Here is a 20060-nt window from a genome sequence, read left to right as displayed (position 1 = left end):
TGCAGCCACTGCAGAGAAATTACAGTAGCTTTACTCTGGCTGCACAGGGCTGTCCTTGGGCATGCTCAGTGGCCTTTTCCGGCAGCGCAACCATTTCGTGAAATGGAGGCAGCTCCAGGCAAAGAGCATTCTGGAGCTGCAGGCCCACAGAGCACCTGAAACCCTCAGATTAACAAACATTTTTAAATAACCTGAGTTTTCTCAGAAGGAAACCGTTTGTACATGTATTGTCTTCACCTTAAAAATGGTGAAGGGTCCTTCTACAGAAACCATCAATACAGCTCATCCCACACACACATATACAAATCACTCCTCTGAGGGTGTCTAGGTATCAGCTTTGCTTACAAGATATTAACAAATAAAAACCTAGGCAAGGAACCTAAGGTCAAGTCTAAAGGAACAAGAGTCACTTCACCAGCCCTCTCAGAAGGAACTCACCTTGGAGAGGTGCCTCCAGAGCCAAGAGCCCACATGCCGGAATCACAGAGGAGCAAACCTGCAGCACACCACACACAGCAGACCCTCCCCGCTGTGCTGTCCTCCACTGCGGGCGTGCCCCAGGGTGGGTCTCAGGCCCGGAGCCCAGCACGAGGAAAAAGCCGCCCGCCCCGATCATGTACACAGAGCAGATTCTAGGGCAGCTGGCCTCCTCCCAAACATCTCCACCCACCCCTCACTCCCAAAACTTCCCCTTTAGGGAAGAGACCCTTTTACAGCTGTGCCAGCCCTCCAATCAAGTCCAAGTTGTAGTTAACACAAAACAAGAAATATTTGAAGTTCTTTTTTTAAAAGGAAGTAACATCTTAAAAATACAGTATTCAGATTTCATGTAAACTGCAGAATAAAACCAATTATTATTTCCTATTTTTAAGGTTATACGAAAGTAAACAATACTAACTTTTCTTTATAAATGCTCTCTGTAAACCACCCCCCTGCCCTGCTGTCTCTCTGGTTGGGTGCTGGTGTTGACTTGGGCCAGTGGGCTGTGGCTGAACCCTAGAACCATCACAGGGAGGAGGTAAAGTCAAAGACCATCGACAAGTCAGAAAAATGAATGACAAGTTGTTCCTCTTTAAATACCCGAATTCCACTCAGCCAAGAGCAAACAACGAATACACAAACTCAGACGAGACTAGAAGCTCCCATGTCAAAACACAGTGTCAACAGATCCACAGCCATTTACAAACCCACCTGCAGCTCACACAGAGCACGTAAGACAGTCCTGCCCCTGCCCAGCTCCCTCTCCCCAACCATACAAAGGAAAGAAAAGGCAGACTAAAGAGAAATGAATGCATATGCTAATAAAAATAAATATAACCACTCAGTATTAAGAAAATGCACTTAAAGCAACAAAGATACCATTTTCCACCTATCAGATTGGCAAAAAATTTTAAAGCCTGTTGACATGAGAATATGGATAAAGAGACAATTCTCACATATGCTGCTGGTGTAACAAAACTAATGAAACCTCTTTGGGGGCAACTTGGCAATATCTATAAAAATTTAAAAGATACATACCCCTTGGCAGAGCAATTCTAACTTTTACTTTATTCTAAGATATCCTTACAAAAGTCCTCCAAATCAAACCTAACAAAGACATTCACTCAGCCTTCTTTCTCGATGAGACAATCCAAGTATCCACCAAATAGTTACAGAAATTATTATATCCCTACAAAGAAATACTAAAAAGCTCTTGAGAAGTGTAAGAAACAGCTGCTGTGCTACTGTAGGAAAGCCATGGAGACAAGCCAAAGGTAAGGTACAGAATGGGGGGTCCGTAAGATCCCTATAAGAACACAGAAGTGCTAGCATGTGCATAAAAATCTTTTTGGAAGGAATTGTAATAAATTATTAATAGCATGACCTTTCTAAGTAAGATTAAGAGCAGAAAGGGAGGTAGAAAGTTACTCTGCAACATGCACCTTGTCTTACTATTTAACTTTGTTTCTTTCTCTTTCTTCCTTCTTTTCGATCTCAGGTATACTAAGAATTGTGACCAATCCCACTCTGTACTTGATGCACTCTCCCCACTGGACCATGCTTCTCTTCACTTAGTCAATTACTTTTTATTTTCACTTGAGGAAGAGTGGGCCTGAGCTAACATCTATGCCAATCTTCCTCTATTTTGTAGGTGGGATGCTGTCACAGCATGGCTTGATGAGTGGTATGTAGGTCCACACCCGGGATCCGAACCTGCAAACCCCAGACCACCAAAGCAGAGTATGTGAACTTAACCACTACACCACCTGGCCAGCCCCCTCAATTACTTTTAATCATGTAATAAGGACCCATTAACCCACCAGCCACAACAAAACTAGGATCTTGACAATAAGCTATACCTAACCAGCCACACGATCTCTCTGCCTCTTCACAACCAAAGTAACTCTCAAAACAGAACCTGTGGGCTGCAGGTTCATGAAAAAAGTCCCTAAATTAATGGGCTAACAACAGATCCATCTACAGAAGGTACAAATAAACAACAAAACAAATCCAAAGGAAAAGGAAGGAAACAATTAAATGAGTGGAAATTTCTATTATAAATATAGATGAAAACTTCTAAACAAAGTATCAGCAACTTGAATTCAACAGTATAGAAAAACTACGAGGTACTATTGGGTGTTCCCAGGTATGCAGCTACGATTTAACTTAAGAAAATTTCATAAATGTAATTCACCACATTGATAGATTTTTTTAAAGACATAGAAAAAGTTTTTGGTACTCAATATCCAAGCATGATTTTAAAAGTCAGAAAACTAGGGAATAGAAGAGGATTTTTGTTACTCTGATAGAGAGTATTAAAAAACTAATAAACATAATCCTAAATGCGGAAATATTGGAAGCATTACCTTCAAAATCAAGAATGATCGTGAAAAGCAAATACAAACTAGACAGAGAATGATAAGCACATATGTGGTAAATTGTTAATACTTGGGGCATCTAGGTAAAGGGCAGACGGAAATTCTGTGTATTACTTTTGCAAGATTTTCTAAGTTTTAAATTATCTCAAACTGGAAAGTTAATAAAATAACAAAAATAAATAAAACCAAGAACAAGGATGTCCACCAGTATCACTTCCATTCAACAATGTACTAGAAGTCCTAACCAGCACAATTAGACAACAAATTTGTGGCCTGAGGATCAAAAAGGAAGAGATAAAACTGTTATTTGCACATTACATGACCTACAAACTACTAGGAATAAGAGGAGAGCTTAGCAAGGTGACTGTACCTAAGGTGCAATCTTCAGCTAGATGCCTTGCTGTATACCAGCAGTGAACAACCAGACATGGTAATGAAAGAGAAGACAACGTTTACAACGGCATTAGAGAGAATCATCAGTATTCTAGGAATAATCCCACAAAAGATGGCAAGACCTTTACAGGAAAAATACAATTCCATTGAGTTTTTTTTAAAAAAAACTAGATGAACAGAGAGAGAGAGACTATATTTGTGAATAGGAAGGCATAATACTGGGAAGACGTCAATTCTCATCATCTACAGATTCAATGCAATTCCAATTAACATCCCAACAGCATTTTTCATGAAATTTGATGATTCTGAAGTTTATATTGAAGAATAAATGGTCAAAATTATCCAGAATGCTTCTGAAGTAGAGGAGGTTAGAGGAGAGGCTTGTCCTACCAGTTTCCAGGATTCATGATGAAACTATGTACTTAAGAAGCGTAGTAGAGACAAGCGGAGGAAAGGCATAAATCAAGAAAGAGATTCCACGTACACGTGAACTCTGGGATGTGGGTGCCAGATTTGTAGAGAAAGAAAGGCTTATTCAATGCCTAAATCTAGGAAAAAATGAATAAACATACGAAAAAAAGATGACATTGAATCTCTACTGACACCATTTATTTAAAAAAAAAATTTAAATACAAGAAAAAAGCCAACTCCAGAAGAAGTAAGGAATTAAACATCAAAAACAAAACTTAAGCTACGACTTCAAAACCTAAGTAAATATATTTTAGACTGCGAGATACAGGTAGGTTTCTTAAAATGCAAAAACGATTAAGCGGAAATATAGGATATATAGGAAATACAGGAAAATATATTTACAATACACCCACTAACAAAGAATTAGTATTAAGAATATACAAAGAACTGCAAAATAATAAGAAAAGCACAAAGCACCAAAAAATGGACAAATGGCATCTACAGACATTTCACAAAAAGGAAATACATTCAGCCAATAAAGACATGAGATATGTTCAGCATTATTAGAGATAAAGGAAATACCAATTAAGATGATAATGAGATGCCATTTTACACACATTCAAATGACCAAAAACAGCATTGACACTGGAAGGAGGACGTGGACACACGGTCTCCACACACTGCTGGTGAGAGTATCCATCAACACACCATCTGGAAAAGGCTTTGCAATCTCCCTGAAGCTGAACATTTACACACCGAGTGACTCAGCAATGCCAGACCTAGGTTTACACTCAAGAAAGAGAAGAGGACAGAAACGTTCCCAGCAGCATACACAATTTTTTAAAGGGGGGAATCCTGGAAACAACTGCAATGTCCCTCAATAGGACAGTGGATGAAACATTGGGGTGTTTTCACACAGTGAAAGATTAGAAAGGAGACAAAATAAATCAATTACAGCAACTTGTAATATGAATGAATCTTAGCATATCACATTAAGTAAAAAAGGAAATTCCAGAATATATTACTTATAGCATAATACTCTCTTTATCAAGTTAAAAACTATTAAAATAAAAATATGTACTTTTTAGAAATGCATGTACAATGAAACTGTGTAAAAAGAAGAGTATGAGGAACATAAGATTCAGGACGACTGAATCTTCCAAACAGATGCATATGTGCACGTCAGTGTACATTTTTTAAACGTGTCAACAGATGTTACCTGGGTGATGAAATTATGAGCCATTTTCTTTGTACTAATATTTATAAAAACTGCCACTTAAATATCTATATTTTTTGAATCACTTTGAGATTCCTTTTATGCAATCTTATTTCTAAAAACCCACATGTCACTTTCTGAACATTCATTCAAATATTTATAATTAAAACGTTTGTTTTATGTGAAAAAAATCATATACTTTGTTTCAATTCAATGACAAACTTGTTAGGCCTCAATTTTCAAGAAAGTACTGGGACATTAAAATTTGTAAATGCTAAAAAGCACCATTAAGAAGGGTTTGTATTTAGAGCTTGGTAAAACCCTATGTTAGAAAAGTAAAACAATTTTTAGAAAACAATGAGAAGAATGAAAAAAAGCCAGTTAAAAATATACATACTGGGGGGCTGGCCCCGTGGCCGAGTGGTTAAGTTCGCGCGCTCCGCAGCAGGTGGCCCAGTGTTTCGTTGGTTCGAATCCTGGGCGTGGACATGGCACTGCTCATCAAACCACGCTGAGGCTGCGTCCCACATGCCACAACTAGAAGGACCCACAACGAAGAATATACAACTATGTACCGGGGGGCTTTGGGGAGAAAAAGGAAAAAAATAAAATCTATAAAAAATATATATATATATACGTACTGGATACTAACATTTATATGTAAAATTTGTAATATCATAATACACATCTACATATGCATATGCATATAGAGATGCAGAAAAGTCTAGATGGAGTCAGTCCTATTCGAGAGTGAATCCCTACTAGAGGACAGGCATTGAGGCTGCAGCAGGCAGACAAGACACAGAAAGAGCCTGCCTTCAAAGTGCATACATTCTAAAGGGAAGAGGACAGGACGTTGAAACCCCCCAAAAACATGAAAAAACAAAAGATAAGTTTAGATAAATAAGGCAAGGTGAAGGGACAGAGAAGCAGGGGGCAGCCACCTTAGATGCGATGCTCAGGGAAAGCATCTCTGAACTAGAAGGCTGTGAGCATAAGGACAGGAAGAGCTCAGGTCAGGGAGAGGGGGCTGTGCATCCAGGGAGAGGCCATTCCAGTGGCCTTGAAGAACAGTGGTCTGCACTTTCTGATAGGCCCAGTGATGTGAATGGAGGGAGGGGAGCAACCTGAGAGTGTTTTTTGTTTGTTCTAGTGTTTAAGGATCCCTCTGGATTCCTGGTAGAGAATGAATCTTATTGGCAAGAGTGAGTAACCAGAATCCTGCAACGGTCCCAAGCCTGAGGGTGTACCCTGCATCAAGCCGAATGAAGGGGTCAGATTCCTGCTACATTCTCTCTAGACAGGTGGTTCTCAATCAGGAGCAATTTGCCCCCTCAAGATATTTTTCAATGTCATGACGAGGTTGTGGGGGAGAGTGACTGGCATCTAGTGGGAAGAAACCAGGGATGCTGCTAAACATTCTACACTGCACAGGTAGCCCTACAACAAAGAATGGCCAGGGCCACACTGTTGATACCATAATGCACAGCTGAGAAACTTGCTCTAGACGCCGTCCTTGGTGACTCATGCCATCTCCTGGTTTAATTTACTCTATAGAATATGGAGACTTCCACATTTGTATTTCCAGCTCAGATCTCCTTCCACCTAAACATCTCCACTTCGATGACTATTAGATACCTTAACCTTAACACATCCTACACCATGTCACAAACCACACCTGATCCATTAGCGAACCTTTTGGCTCTAACTTCTAAATATTTCTATAATCTGATCACTTCTCAAGACATTGTCCTCAACTTCTCTCACTTCCCATGTGCACATGCAATTTATTTTTAAATCTTGCATGTTCCATCTTTAAAACAGATTCCGAGTCTGACGTTTTTTCTCACTGCCTTACCAAGCCACATCTCTGTCACCTGAACTATGCAGCAGCCTTTCATTGCATCTGCTTGCACCCTTGTTCCCTTCAGCCAATGGCCCCTATTCAAATATAAGTCAGGACTTTCCATCTCACCCAGAGAGGCCGACCTCTGACCTCTGAACCCTCACACCACTGCAGCAACGCAGGCCTCCCTGCTGGCTCTCCAAGACTGCAACGCCACCCACCTTCCCACACCCGTTCCTGTTTGCTCTTCCTTGTCTGCATCGTCTGCTGGGATACAAGCTCCTGTCCATTTGGCTCACTATGTCCCAGGAACAGCATGAGGAAGGCACCCTGTAAGCACCTGCTGACTGAGACTCTGGAGGCAGAGGACGTGCAGACCACGTGGGAACAGTGACCAGAGGCTCAGCAGGGCCCCTTCCTACTCCCCCTGCCTAACAGTGTGATTCCAGCCCATCCTCTGGGCCCAGCCTGGGGCTACGGCAGTCACAAAAAGTGAAGTCCAGTCTGAGTACGCCCCTACAGATAAGCACAGGGAGGACATATTAAAGGGAAATTTCAAAACAAGTATAACCACCTTAACTCAAAAATTTTCATTTCCTTCCAGTTTCTCTTCATACGTATAAATTTTACATGATTGTGAGCTGTATCAATAACTTTTCCTTTAAACATTCCATTGTGTCTCTACAGCCTTCCCAATTACATTAACAGCAATATAATATTCCATCAAGTTGCTATACCATAAAGCATTTAAGCATTTTCCTATCACTGATCATCTGTGATTTTTCAATTCATCATGACTTTAAAAAACACTATTAACATCTTCATAAGTGATAATTACTATGAACTCATCCATTCATTATTCAACAATATTGAATATTCAACACCACCTAATACATGCAAAGCAGTGTCCTCTCTTTAGGTAAAGCCCCATAAATAAGATTCCCGGGTCCGTGGCTAACAATAGTTTTTGCTCTTTTTGACCAGCCTCCCGTGCCAAGGTGGCCAGCCCAGTGCTCAAAAAATTAACGCTAGTTCCTTCAGGCTGCATTCCCTCACACCAAGGGTCCCTGACACCTTCTTCTGTGCCCTCCCCCCTACCAGCTTGTATGAACCATCATCGTCACCATCCAATTCAGATGCATCCCGCCACCCAGCCAAGACTCTGACCACCCTGTGGGCTCAGCCCCATGTGCACATTCCCTACACTTTCCAACTACAAAAACAGCTCCTGGTGAGTGTCCATCCAACAACTGTATTTAAAAGAATACCTAGCACAATCTCTATCAGAATCTCAGATGACTTCTTTGTAGAAATTCCCAGGCTCACTCTAAAATTCAGATGGAAACTTAAGAGACTCAGAATAACCAAAATAACCTTGAAAAAGAACAAAGTTGAAGAACTCACACTTCCCCATTTCAAAACTTACTACAAAGCTACAGTAATCAAGATAACGTGGTACTGGCATAAAGACAGTTATCTGATCAATGGAACATAACAGAGTCCAGGAAAATAAACTCATATATCTATGGTCAACTGATTTTCAACAAAGACACCAAAACCATTCAATAGTGAAACAAGAGTCTTTTCAACAAATGGTGCTAGGACAACTGGACAGCAACATGCAAAAGGATCGAGTTGGACCCCTATCTGACACCACATACAAAAATTACTTAAAATGGATCAAAGATCTAAATATAAGAGATAAAAAAATACTCTCAGAAGAAGACATAGGCATAAATCTTCATGACCTAGGATTTGGCAATTGCTTCTTATATGACACCAAAACCATAAGCAATAAAATAAAAATAAACTGGACTGTACAAAAATTAAAAATGTTTGTGCTTTAAAGAATACTATCAAGAAAGTGAAAACACAATCCACAAAAAGGGAAAAAATATTTACAAGTCATATATCTGATAAGGAACCTGCATCTATAATATATAAGAAACACACACAATTCAATAAAACATTTTAAAATGGGAAAAGGATCGGAATAGAAATTTCTCCAACATGAAAATGACCTACAAGCACAAGAAAAAATGTTCAACATCATTAGCCATTAAGGAAATGCAAATCAAAACCACAATGAGATAGCACTTCACACTCACTGGGATGACTATAATCAAAAGATGTGCCATGACAAGTGCTGGTGATGGTACAGCGAAATTGGAGCCCCCGTCCATTGTTGATGGGAATGTAAAACAGTGCAGTCACTGTGGAAGACATTTTGGCAGTTCTTCAAACGGCTCGCTCTTCTTGAGACAACTGCGGATTCACATAAAGTAAGATATAACACAGAGAGGCCCTGGGACACTTTGCCCAGTGTCTTAGTTTCCCAGGGTTGCCGTAACAAAACACCACAAACTGGATGGCTTACAACAAAATAAGCTTGTCTTATCTTTTCACAGTTCTGGAGGCGGGAAGTCCAAAATCAAGGTGCTGGCAGGGCCATGCTCCCTGTGAAGGCTCTAGGAAAGAATCACTCCTTGCCTCCTCTGGCTTCTGGTGGCTGTGGCAATCCTTGACACTCCTTGGCTTACAGATGCAGTGCTCCAATCTCTGCCTCTGTTGTCACATGTCCTTCTTTCCTGTGTCTCTGTCCTCTCCTCTTCTTATATGGACACCAGTGACTGGATTGAGGACCCAACCTAAATCCAAGATGATTTCATCTCCAGATCCCCAATAAATTACACCAGCAGAGATCCCATGTCCAAATAAGGTCACATTCCAGGGTTCCAGATGAATACGAATTTGGGAGGATGATATTCAATCTATCAATATCCAGTTTTTCCCAATGGTAACATTTTGCAAAACTATAGTATAATATCATAACCAGGATACTGAACTGACATGGATGCTGTTGATCCAAAAAGCCTCAAAGTGAGCTCATTCAGGAACAGCCAAAAGAATCCCAATTCAGGATGTACCTGCTACTTACACCACAGGCAAATCCGGAGAACACAGGAGAGAGCTGCCTTTATAGAGAAAAGGAGAAGAGTGAGGGGCTGCTCTAAAGGAAAGTCCATTAGGGGAGAGGAACACATCAGGGCAGGAAGTCTCTTCATTGGCTGGGCTGCAGCATTTCTGATTGGCTGGGCTGCGGAGTTGCTGATTGGCTGTGCTGCAGCATTTCTGATTGGCTGGGCTGCAGAGTTGCTGATTGGCGGTGCTGCAGCATTTCTGATTGGCTGTGCTGCAGCATTTCTGATTGGCTGGGCTGTTGCCCCGTAGGAGAGAAGTCTTCCCTCAGTAGTAAAGTAGTACTTCCTGGCCAAGATGCAAGTGGTGAGATAAATGAGATGTTGTGAGGCCACAGCCAACGGGATTTTCTGATGGACTGACTGAATGTGAGATGTGAGAAAAAGAATAGAATATGAATAATTCCTTGCCAGCATTTTTACAAGGATAAAGGTAAATTTTGATATTACTTTGGGAGAACTAACATCTTTATGATGTCCAAGAACAAGCAGTGTCTTTCCACGGTTCAGGTCTTTTGTTTCAGGAGTGTTTTACACTATTCATCATATAGGTTTTGCACATTATTAAACTCATTTCAGAGTATTCTTTATCTTTTGTGTTGTTGTTGTAAACGCAGTTACTGTTTTGTAGATACAAAGCCGATTGATTTTTATAAGACAATTTTACATCCAGTTCCTTAACTGAGTGATTTCATTGTCTGCATTTTAACACTGACTCTCAGGTTCTCCAGGTATCTTATCTCACTTGCAAATAGTTTTACTACCTATTTTCTAATTCTTTTGTCTTTAATAGTTCTCTTGTCTGTTAAATTGCTTAACTCCACCAATAAAATGTTAGAGATTAGTGGAGATGAAAAGCAGTCTAACTTTGTTACAGACATTGGTGGAAATGCCTCCAGGGTTTCCCCACCGAGAGAGAGAGACAGGTAGAGAAAGAAAGGCAGGGAGGAAGAAGAGAGGAGTAAGATAGATGGGTAGGATGGATATGTAAGACAGACTGCAAGCTTGGAAGAAGATCTGGCCCCAGCTGAATCTTGAGTCAACTGCAGCCACAGTGACATCCTGACTGGAGCCTTCTTTAAGAGACTCTGACCGAGAGGGCCCAGCCTGGGGTTCTGACCACAGAAACCATGAGGTAATAAATGTCTGTTGTTTGTTAAGTTGTTAAATTTCAGGGAATTTATTACACAGCAACAGATAACTAACAGATAAAATATACAAAAGTATATTTTAGCAAGCTATGTGTTCCTAGGAAAGTCTCCATTTCATCTAGGTTTTCACATTTATTTGCCAAGAACTGTACAAAATAGTCTCTTAAATTTTGTTATTCCACAAAGCAAGAAGGTACTCAGTGACTAATGGGGACAGGTCAAACAGACAGAATTTTGCTTGAAGGACTCCAATTAGCCAAATTTGGGATAACTAGAGCATCAAAAAGAAAAATGGTGAAACCAGGTCGTAACACATTTAATAAATAATAATTCATTCTATAGTAATACCAAAAAAGTGAAGGGGAAAAAGGGCAAAAGAAAGTTCTTTAAAGAAGAGTGTCAGGGGCCGGCCCAATGGTGCAGTGGTTAAGTTCGCACGTTCCGCTTCTCAGTGGTCCAGGGTTCACTGGTTCGGATCCCGGGTGTGGACATGGCACTGCTTGGCACGCCACGCTGTGGTAGGCGTCCCACATATAAAGGAGAGGAAGATGGGCACGGGTGTTAGCTCAGGGCCAGGCTTCCTCAGCAAAAAAGAGAAGGACTGGCAGTAGTTAGCTCAGGGCTAATCTTCCTCAAAAAAAAAAAAAAAGAAGAAGAAGAGAGTCAGCTAATAAATGAGAAGGAATGATAGAATTAGTTTATTGATTATAAAGTGGGAAAGGCACCTGCACAATGGAAAGATCTAGCAGACACCATCTTAACCAGCTGACCCAACTGTGGCTCAAAAATATTGGGACAAACTGACAAGTGACTCCTGATGTAATGAAAAAGCCCACAAGACGACCTGCATAGTATCCTTGTCAAAATTGCTTAAGCTGACTCTAATCATGAAGAAACAAAGCAGAGAGATCCAGATTGCAGGTCACTTTACAGAGCAAATGGCCTAGACTCTTCAAAAATGTCTGTGTCGTGAAAGATTTAATGGGCAGAGGGGCTGGGGCCCTGTTCTAGACTACAGAGGATGAAAGGAACAGGTCAATCAAATGCTACATGTTACTTGTGACTTATTTTTAAGTCAATAAAGGACACAGGGAAATCTGAACTTGAACAATATACTCTATTGTATAGATTGTTAACAGTACTGTATCAATATTAAATTTCCTAGATTTAGTTACTGTGCTGGTTATGTGAGAATTTCCTTGTTCTTAGGAGACAGACACTGAAAAACTTAAGAGTGAACGGTCATGACATCTCCAACTTACTCTCTAATGGTTCATTAATATCCTAACAACACATCACAGAGAGAGAGAAGCATGAATAAAGTAACTGATGAATCTAGGTGAAGGGTACATGAATGCTCACTGAATATTCTTTGACATTTTGCAAAGGTTTGAAATTTTTCAAAATAAGTTGGTAAAAAATCTTTAGAGTTACTACTATGACGTACAATTTAATTTTCAGCTTTTCATCATCCAAGTTTACATTCAGAACTTTAAGTTACTTTCTTGTTAAAAAAGCTAAAGTAAATAATGAAATACTTCACTGTGAAAAAAGATTACCTTCGTTTTTAATCAACAGATTCAGCAGGTCAGGTGATAAAGGCTGAAAAGCTAACAACAAACAAACCAGATTAAGTCCTCTTATAGAAACTACTACAACAGAACTGTCAGCACGGAAATTTCTCAATTAGTCCCATTTCTGCAAACAGCCTTCAGGACACAGTCTCTAACCAACAAGCAAAACAAGTCAAGGAATCTAATAAAAGACTCATAGGGCCAAAATGGTCACTGCAAAGTCCAAGAACAAAATCCCACGGGACAGCCCTCAGGTCTTCACAAGCACCAGATGGTCTCGTCAACCCACAACTTTACCAGGCATGGAGACTTGGTTTCCCAGCACACAGCAAATACAAAGGGGGAGAGCTGCTAAGAAAAGAAAGCAGGAGAGGAGGGTGCATCCACATACACTCCTGGAGGCATGGGCAAAGAGCCCTCCAGGCAGAGGCAGAGTGCAGGCCGGTTCATCTGAAAACAGCCAGGAGGCCACCGAGCCTGGAGGGCAGCAAGACCAGGGAAGTAGCAGGAAAAGACGGTAGTGAGCCCAGGGCCAGATGCCACCCAAGGCCTGTTGGCCATGGTGAAGAGCTGGGAAGCTACAGGGAGTCTGCACACAGCACGGAAACACTTCACAGACGCCCAGGCTCCTGGCAGAGCACAGGGGCCATGGTGAAGCAGGGAGAAGAGGCAGGCTTCGTCCCCAGCGACAACCCTGGTGGAGGACGTACTCTAAAGGTAGAGCCAAGAACATCTCCTGAGGAACACATTCTACAGACGGTGCTGCCACTGCAGGACGAGTGGCCACAGGAAGCAGGCTCAGAGGTCAAGTGAGAGCACAGGTTTCACACTGGCTTGAAGGTGGCCAACAGCCCTCCAAGCAGTCAATCCATCCCTAAACCTGGAGGCCAGGCAAAGGTGAGGCTGAGGTCAACACAGCACTGGCTAAGGTCACAGAGAATAAGGACTCACAGAACAGGGGGAGCAAGACAGGGCCCTGGGGCGCTTCAGTATCTACAAGTCAGGCTCAAGAGGAGGGTTCTGCAAACAACAGAGAAGAAAGGCCCAATGAGGTAGGAAATCACTCCTTTTTTCCTGAATTACTATGTCAAATGCTGTCGAAAGGTCTAGTAAGGAGGCTAAAAACTACCCAGTGGATTTGGCAACACCAAAGACAAGGGGAAAGGGCAGGCTTCGCAAGTCCTGGACACAGCAAAGGTAGAAGGAGGTCTCAGTAACTGGGATTCAATTTACAGAAAAGTAAGGAAGCATGCGAACAAAAACACCCCACGTTTTCAAAGCCAGGCTGAGAGAATGTTCAAGTAGAAAAGCAGCTAAGACATCTGACGCTCCAGCCATCTCTATGCTCAAGAGGTCAGTGGCAAAGCTGGACCAAGACTCAGACCTCCAGCTAAGCCAGAGCTCCTTCCCACACACACCTTGCAGGACTGCCGACACAAAGACAAGAGAACTGCAACATGAGCCCACAACTGCTCTGGTTTCTGGCGGCTCTGACCCACACATGTACATCTACACTCAAGATCCAAGTCTGGGCAGCCCTACGAGCCTGCTTTCCAGCGGCTGACTAGTCTTTCTACGCCCTCACTTCTCTCATCCACAAAGTGGGAGCATTCCTCCAGCCTTTCATTCAGTCCTCTTCCTCCTTAGCCTCTTTTAAGGATAATTAATCTCTCATCTTCTCTGCTAAATTACAGGATTCTCATCCTAGATGGCCCAAAGTTAACACAAAATAGACATGCTCTTCAGGCAAGGGCAGCACTGTCCAATAGAATACACAGTATGAGCCACAAGTGTAATTTTAAATTTTCCAGCAGCCACATTATAAAAGGAGAAATAGGAGTAATTAATTTTAATAAATTTTATTTAACCCGATACATGTCCAAAATATTATCATTTCAACATGTAAGCAATATAAAATAATTAGTACCAAAAAAAAAATACCAAATATCTCAGTAAGTTTCTGAAATTTTCAGACTTCAAGCACATCTCAGTTTGGTGTGGCCATATTTGAAGTGTTCAAAAACCACAGGGGCTGTGGCCAGCCTGCTGGAGACGGCAGCCACCTCTCCACTCCAGTCTGCACATGTGCAGAAGCCAACCTTTCTCCAAGATTCCATTTGGAATCCTGAGCAAAGACCCCTGGGGTCTCAGTCTGCAGCAGGAATGAACACTCAGGAAGCCTTCCTTTAACCACCCCAAGTGGTTAAGCATCTCCTCTTTGCTGCTTCTGTAACACTTTGTTTACTTCTCTTAATAACACTTATTAAACTGTGTAACTGCATGTCCTCAAAACTAGAACACAAGGACCTCCATAAAGACAGGCACCACATGTTTCTCATCCGGCTCCCAGTTTGGAACCTGACACACAGAAGTCATTATAAGTTTGTTACAAAAATGAACAAACGAATGAATAAATAGTTCCTGTCTACACTCGGAAGCCAGTTAATTACAAAAGGATTCACCCTAGGCAACAACCAAAAGAGAAAATCCATAAGCCAATTCTGGTTCCATCCCCTTGTACATTAAGTTATACGGCATCTGTAGATCACTTAACGTGCCAGGTAATAGTCAAGGTGTTGGGATACTAATAACAGCGAAAGCTCCACCTTCAAAGACTTTACAGTCTAGTCATTGAGACAATAATAAAAATATCTATATATAAAGAAATGAGTAATTAAAACACAAGTATTCTGACATCTCCATCAGAGGTCAGCAAACCATGGCCCACCACCTGTTTCTGTACAGCCAGAAAGCCAAGGATGATTCCATGTTTTTAAATACATGTAAAATTCATCTGAATTTCGAGTCCAGTAGCCATACCTCCAGCAGCACACAGCCAGGTTCACCTGTCCACGCATGATCTGTGATCTGCTTTCGTGCTACAAACAAAGCCAGGCAAACACACCTGCACCGAGTGCCGCCTTATCACCACACTGCACTGGACCTTCTGTCGCTGTAACCAGTGCACAGCCGTGACTTAAAAACAAGAGAAGAGAACAGAGGACTCTGAATACTTAATGAGGTGCCTTTAATCCACGGATTACTGCATTAATGACTAAGACAGCAAAGCACTGTGTTTATCATGCAAAGCACTTTAGCTAGGGTAAAAGATGACAATATACATCAATATTACAACAAAGCACTCATCACAAAGTTCACAACTCACAGAAAAGCAAAAATCAGAAAATTCCGAGAAGCTCAACAAACTCCAAGTAACATAAACTCAAAAAGATCTTTACCTAGACACATAATCTAACTGATAAAAGCTAAAGGCAGAGGATGCTGTGGGTTTTTTTGAGGAAGGTTAGGCCTGAGCTAACTACTGCCAGTCCTCCTCTTTTTGCTGAGGAAGCCTGGCCCTGAGCTCACATCCATGCCCATCTTCTTCTCCTTTATATGTGGGACGCCTACCACAGCATGGCATGCCAAGCGGTGACATGTCCGCACCCGGGATCCGAACCGGCGAAGCCCGGGCCACCAAGAAGTGGAATGTGCAAACTTAACCGCTGTGCCACCAGGCCGGCCCCCGAGGATCTTTAATGCAGCAAGAGAAACAACTTTTCATGTACAAGAGACCCTCAATAAGATTAACAACCAATTTCTCACCAGAAACCATGAGGGCCAGAAGGCACTGGGATGGCACACAAAGTGTTACAAGAAAAAGACTGTCAACCAAGAATTCTATATACATCAAAATATCTTCATAAATGAAGGAGAAATTAAAACATTCCCAGATAAGCAAAAGAGAGAATTTGTCACTGGCACACCTACCCTACAAGAAATATTAAGGAAATCCTTTAGACTAAATGAAAGGACACTAGACAGTAACTCAAATCCACGTGAAGAGATACACAACACCAAATAAAAGGCACTGCACAGGTAAATATAAAAAACAACGTAAATATATTTTTAGTTGTAACTCTTTTCTACACTTATACGATTTTCACAAGACCACCTAAAGCAACAATCGTCACTATGTGCAGACAAGAATATAACACACGAAGATAGAATTTGTATGACAATAACAACACAAGAAGGAGAAAAGAAATGGAAGTACATAGAAGCCAACTTTTTTCACACTATTTTTTTTTTTTTTTGAGGAAGATTAGCCCTGAGCTAACATCTGCCACCCATCTTCCTCTTTTTTGCCAAGGTAGACGGGCCCTGAGTTAACATCTTCCTCCACTTTATATGTGGGACACCTGGCACAGCATGGCTTGACAAGTGGTCTGTAGGTCTGCACCTGAGATGTGAACTGGCGAACCCCAGGACACCAAAACGGAATGTGCGAAAGTAACCGTTGTGTCACTGAGCCTGTTCCTGCACACTATTTTAATAAAATTGTCATTAATACAAGCTAGACTGTTATAAACTAAAATATAAATGGTAATCCGCAGGGAAACAAATAAAAAGTATAATCAAACAACAAGGGAATTAAAAGGTACTTTAGAAAATATCTACTTAACACAAAAGAAGAAAGTAAAACAGGAAGAGAGAAACAAAAAGACATAAGACATGGAAAACAAACACCAAACTAAAAATGTAAATCCTATCTTTCAGAAATTATGTTAAATTTAAATGGATTAACTGTTCCAATTAAGAAGCAGACACTGAATAAATGAATAAAAGAATATGATCAAAATGCATGTTGTGTACAAGAGACACACCTTAGACTAAAAGACACAGAGAGATTAACAGCCAGAAAAAGATATACAATGCAAAGGGAAACCATAAGAGAAATGGCTATACTGATATCAGACAAAACAGACTTTAAAACATGAAACATGACTAAAGACAAAAAAGGGATATTTCACAATGATAAAAGGGTCAAAATAACAGGCAGACATAACAACTATGAATATGCACAACTAACAACAGAGCCTCAAAATACATGAAGCAAAAAATGGCAAAACTGAAAGGGAAAGAAAAACTTGACAATAGTTGAAAAAAACCACTACAAAGAAAATGAGTAAGGTTAATGAAGACTCAGTACCACAGGGCAACTCTATCGGACCCAGAGGAAACAGACCACCCAACAGCAGCACGGTACACGTGGTTCTGTGCAGGGGCTCCTGCAACACTCTCCCAGACAGAACATAGTCTGAGTCATGGAAAAACATTTAACGAACGGAAATTAAACAGATCAGGTCCTGGGACCATAATGGCATTATTTTAAAAATCAACAACACAGGGAAATCTAGGAAATACCGAAACACTTACAAATTAAACAACATACTTCTAAATAAGCTAAGGGTCAAAAAAATCAGAAGAGCAAATAGAAAGTATTTTGAACTGAAAAAAATATGAAAACACAACATATCAAAATTTATAAGATGCACTCAGCATCATGGCAGAGTGAGCGCTTCCCTCAGACTCTCCCCGCTAACATACATTAGAAAGGACATTCATAAACCAACAGAGGACAGTCACACAACACAAAAGTCGTCTGAGAGACGCACACAGCCATGTCTGAAGGAGGAGGTGCTGGACTCCCCAGACGAAGTGGAAGGAGGTAAGGGGATCTCCTCTCCCTCCCCCAACGTCAGCAAAACAGGGGGCGGTACTGTGCGCGGCTCTGAGAGGAGGGTGGTGGGGCGGCCCTCTGCAGGAACACATTCGCTCTTCAAGCTCCCTCTCAAGCCACGGGAAAGCCCCACACGGAGACAGCAAAGCTATTGTGGGGTGCTCTTCATCAAGCCAGCACCCCAGGAGAGCAGACAAAGAAGGCAGAGAGAGAACGACACCAGGATCACGCAGTCCAAAGACAACAAACCCCTCCCACTGCCTGGCGCTCCGGCTCGGCCAGTTGTCCAGAGTGCCCACAAATATGTCAGAAAAGCAACAGCCATAAGCCAGTGAGCCAGATGTCACGGTAGGCTCAGAGTACACAGCTCTTGACCCCTACCCACTGTCGGCAGGCAGAAGCTACAATCAAATGCTATCACTATGCGGAGGCACAAATCCACACCATCAAACAGTATGAAGAAATATACTAACACTCCAGAACAGAAGGAAAATGACAAGCACCCAGAAATCAATACTGAAGGCACAGAAATTTATAATCTAAACGACAGAGAATTCAAAATAGCTATCATAAAAAAACTCAACGAGTTACAAGAAAATACAGATAAGAGAGTTCAACGAAATCAGGAACTTCTTCACAAAAGAGATGGAAACTATAAAGCAAAACCAAGCAGAAATGTTGGAGATGAAAAACACAATATATGTGCTAAAAAAACATCTGGACTCTCTGAATAACAGACTGGTGTTATGGACAAGAGAATCAGCAGTCTGGAGGACAGATAGATAGAAATGCTAAGACTGAAAAGAAACAAAAAAGCTCTCTGGGAAATATCTGACTCAATTAGGAAATGCAACATAAGGATTCTAAGCATTCCAGAGGAAGAAGAGAAGGAGAATGGAGCAGAAAGCTTGTTCAAAGAAATAATAGCTGAGAACTTCCCAAACCTGGGGAAGGAGTTGGAAATGCACGAAGAAGAAGCCAAAAGATCTCCTAATTACATCAACGTAAAAAGACCAACTCCAAGGCATACAGTAGCAAAGCTGGCAAAAGTCAATGACAAAGAAAAAACATTAAGGGCAGCAAGGCAGAAGACAGTAACCTACAAAGGAACCCCTGTCAGGGTTTCAGCAGGTTTCTCAGCAGAAACTTTACAGGCTAGGAGAGAGTGGAACGACATAGTCAAATCTATGAAGAACAAAAACTTTCAGCCAAGAATACTCTATCCAGAGAAAATATCCTTCAGATATGATGGAGAAATAAAAACTTTCCCAGTATAAACAAAAGCTAAGGGAGTTCATAGCCACAAGACCCACCCCCCCCCCCCGCCCCCGCCGCAAGAAGTACTCAGGAAGGCCCTCAGACCTGAAAAAAAAGAAAGGGCTTACAAAGCCTTGAGCAAGGAGATAAAGAGGTAGACAAAATCAGAAAATTGCAGCTATCAGAACAGACTAGCAAACAATTATAACATTACAGATAAAGGGAAGGAAAACACCAGAAGTAAACATAATCTCATCATCGTAACCACAAACTCACAACACAAGATGGAATAAGTCGTGACAATAACAACTTAAGAGGGGAAGAGGGAAGGCATGGAATCAGCTTAATCCAAGGAAATAAGAGGATATCAGAAAATGGACTATCTCATCTACGAGATTTTTTTTTTTACAAACCTCATGGTAATTACTAAACAAATAATCAGAAAAGAGACGCAAATGATAAATAAAGAGAAAATTAAGAAAACCATCATGGAGAACTACTAAACTGAATTGGTATATACTTGGGAATACTTGGGAATACAGAATACTTGGGACAAGAAAAAAGGGAAATACAGACTAACCAGAAAACAAGCAATAAAGTGGCAGCATTAAGCTCTCATATATCAATAATCACACTAAATATCAATGGATTGAATTCTCCAATCAAAAGACACAGAGTGGAGGGATGGACTAAAAAACAAGATCCAACAACATGCTCCCTCCAGGAAACACACCTCAGCTCTAAAGATAAACACAGGCTCAGAGTGAAGGCATGGAAGACGATACTCCAAGCTAATGGCAAACAAAAGAAAGCAGGTGCTGCCATCAGACAAAGTAGACGTCAAGAGAAAAC

At 41.2% G+C, this 20060-nt stretch overlaps 1 protein-coding gene across 23 annotated transcripts in view; it reads right to left on the bottom strand.

Annotated features, from left to right (window-relative positions):
• EHMT1 (euchromatic histone lysine methyltransferase 1) overlaps window positions 1-20060 on the bottom strand; it is a 198759-nt gene that overhangs the window by 147026 nt on the left and 31673 nt on the right. The window contains exon 1 of one of the 23 annotated variants that reach the window (XM_070594816.1): window positions 8833-10065. The exons of 20 other annotated variants lie outside the window; for them this stretch is intronic. In XM_070594816.1, coding sequence (XP_070450917.1) covers window positions 8833-8907 — 75 coding nt within the window. In that variant the 5' untranslated portion in view covers window positions 8908-10065. Of the gene's footprint in view, window positions 1-5275; window positions 5463-8832; window positions 10066-20060 lie in introns of those variants that run through there. 2 more of the 23 variants (XM_070594832.1, XM_070594826.1) reach the window with 2 other exon arrangements.

This window comes from Equus przewalskii, chromosome 26, assembly GCF_037783145.1.
Source record: "Equus przewalskii isolate Varuska chromosome 26, EquPr2, whole genome shotgun sequence".
Lineage (NCBI taxonomy): Eukaryota > Metazoa > Chordata > Mammalia > Perissodactyla > Equidae > Equus > Equus przewalskii.
This window is presented reverse-complemented; position numbering and strand designations above follow the sequence as displayed.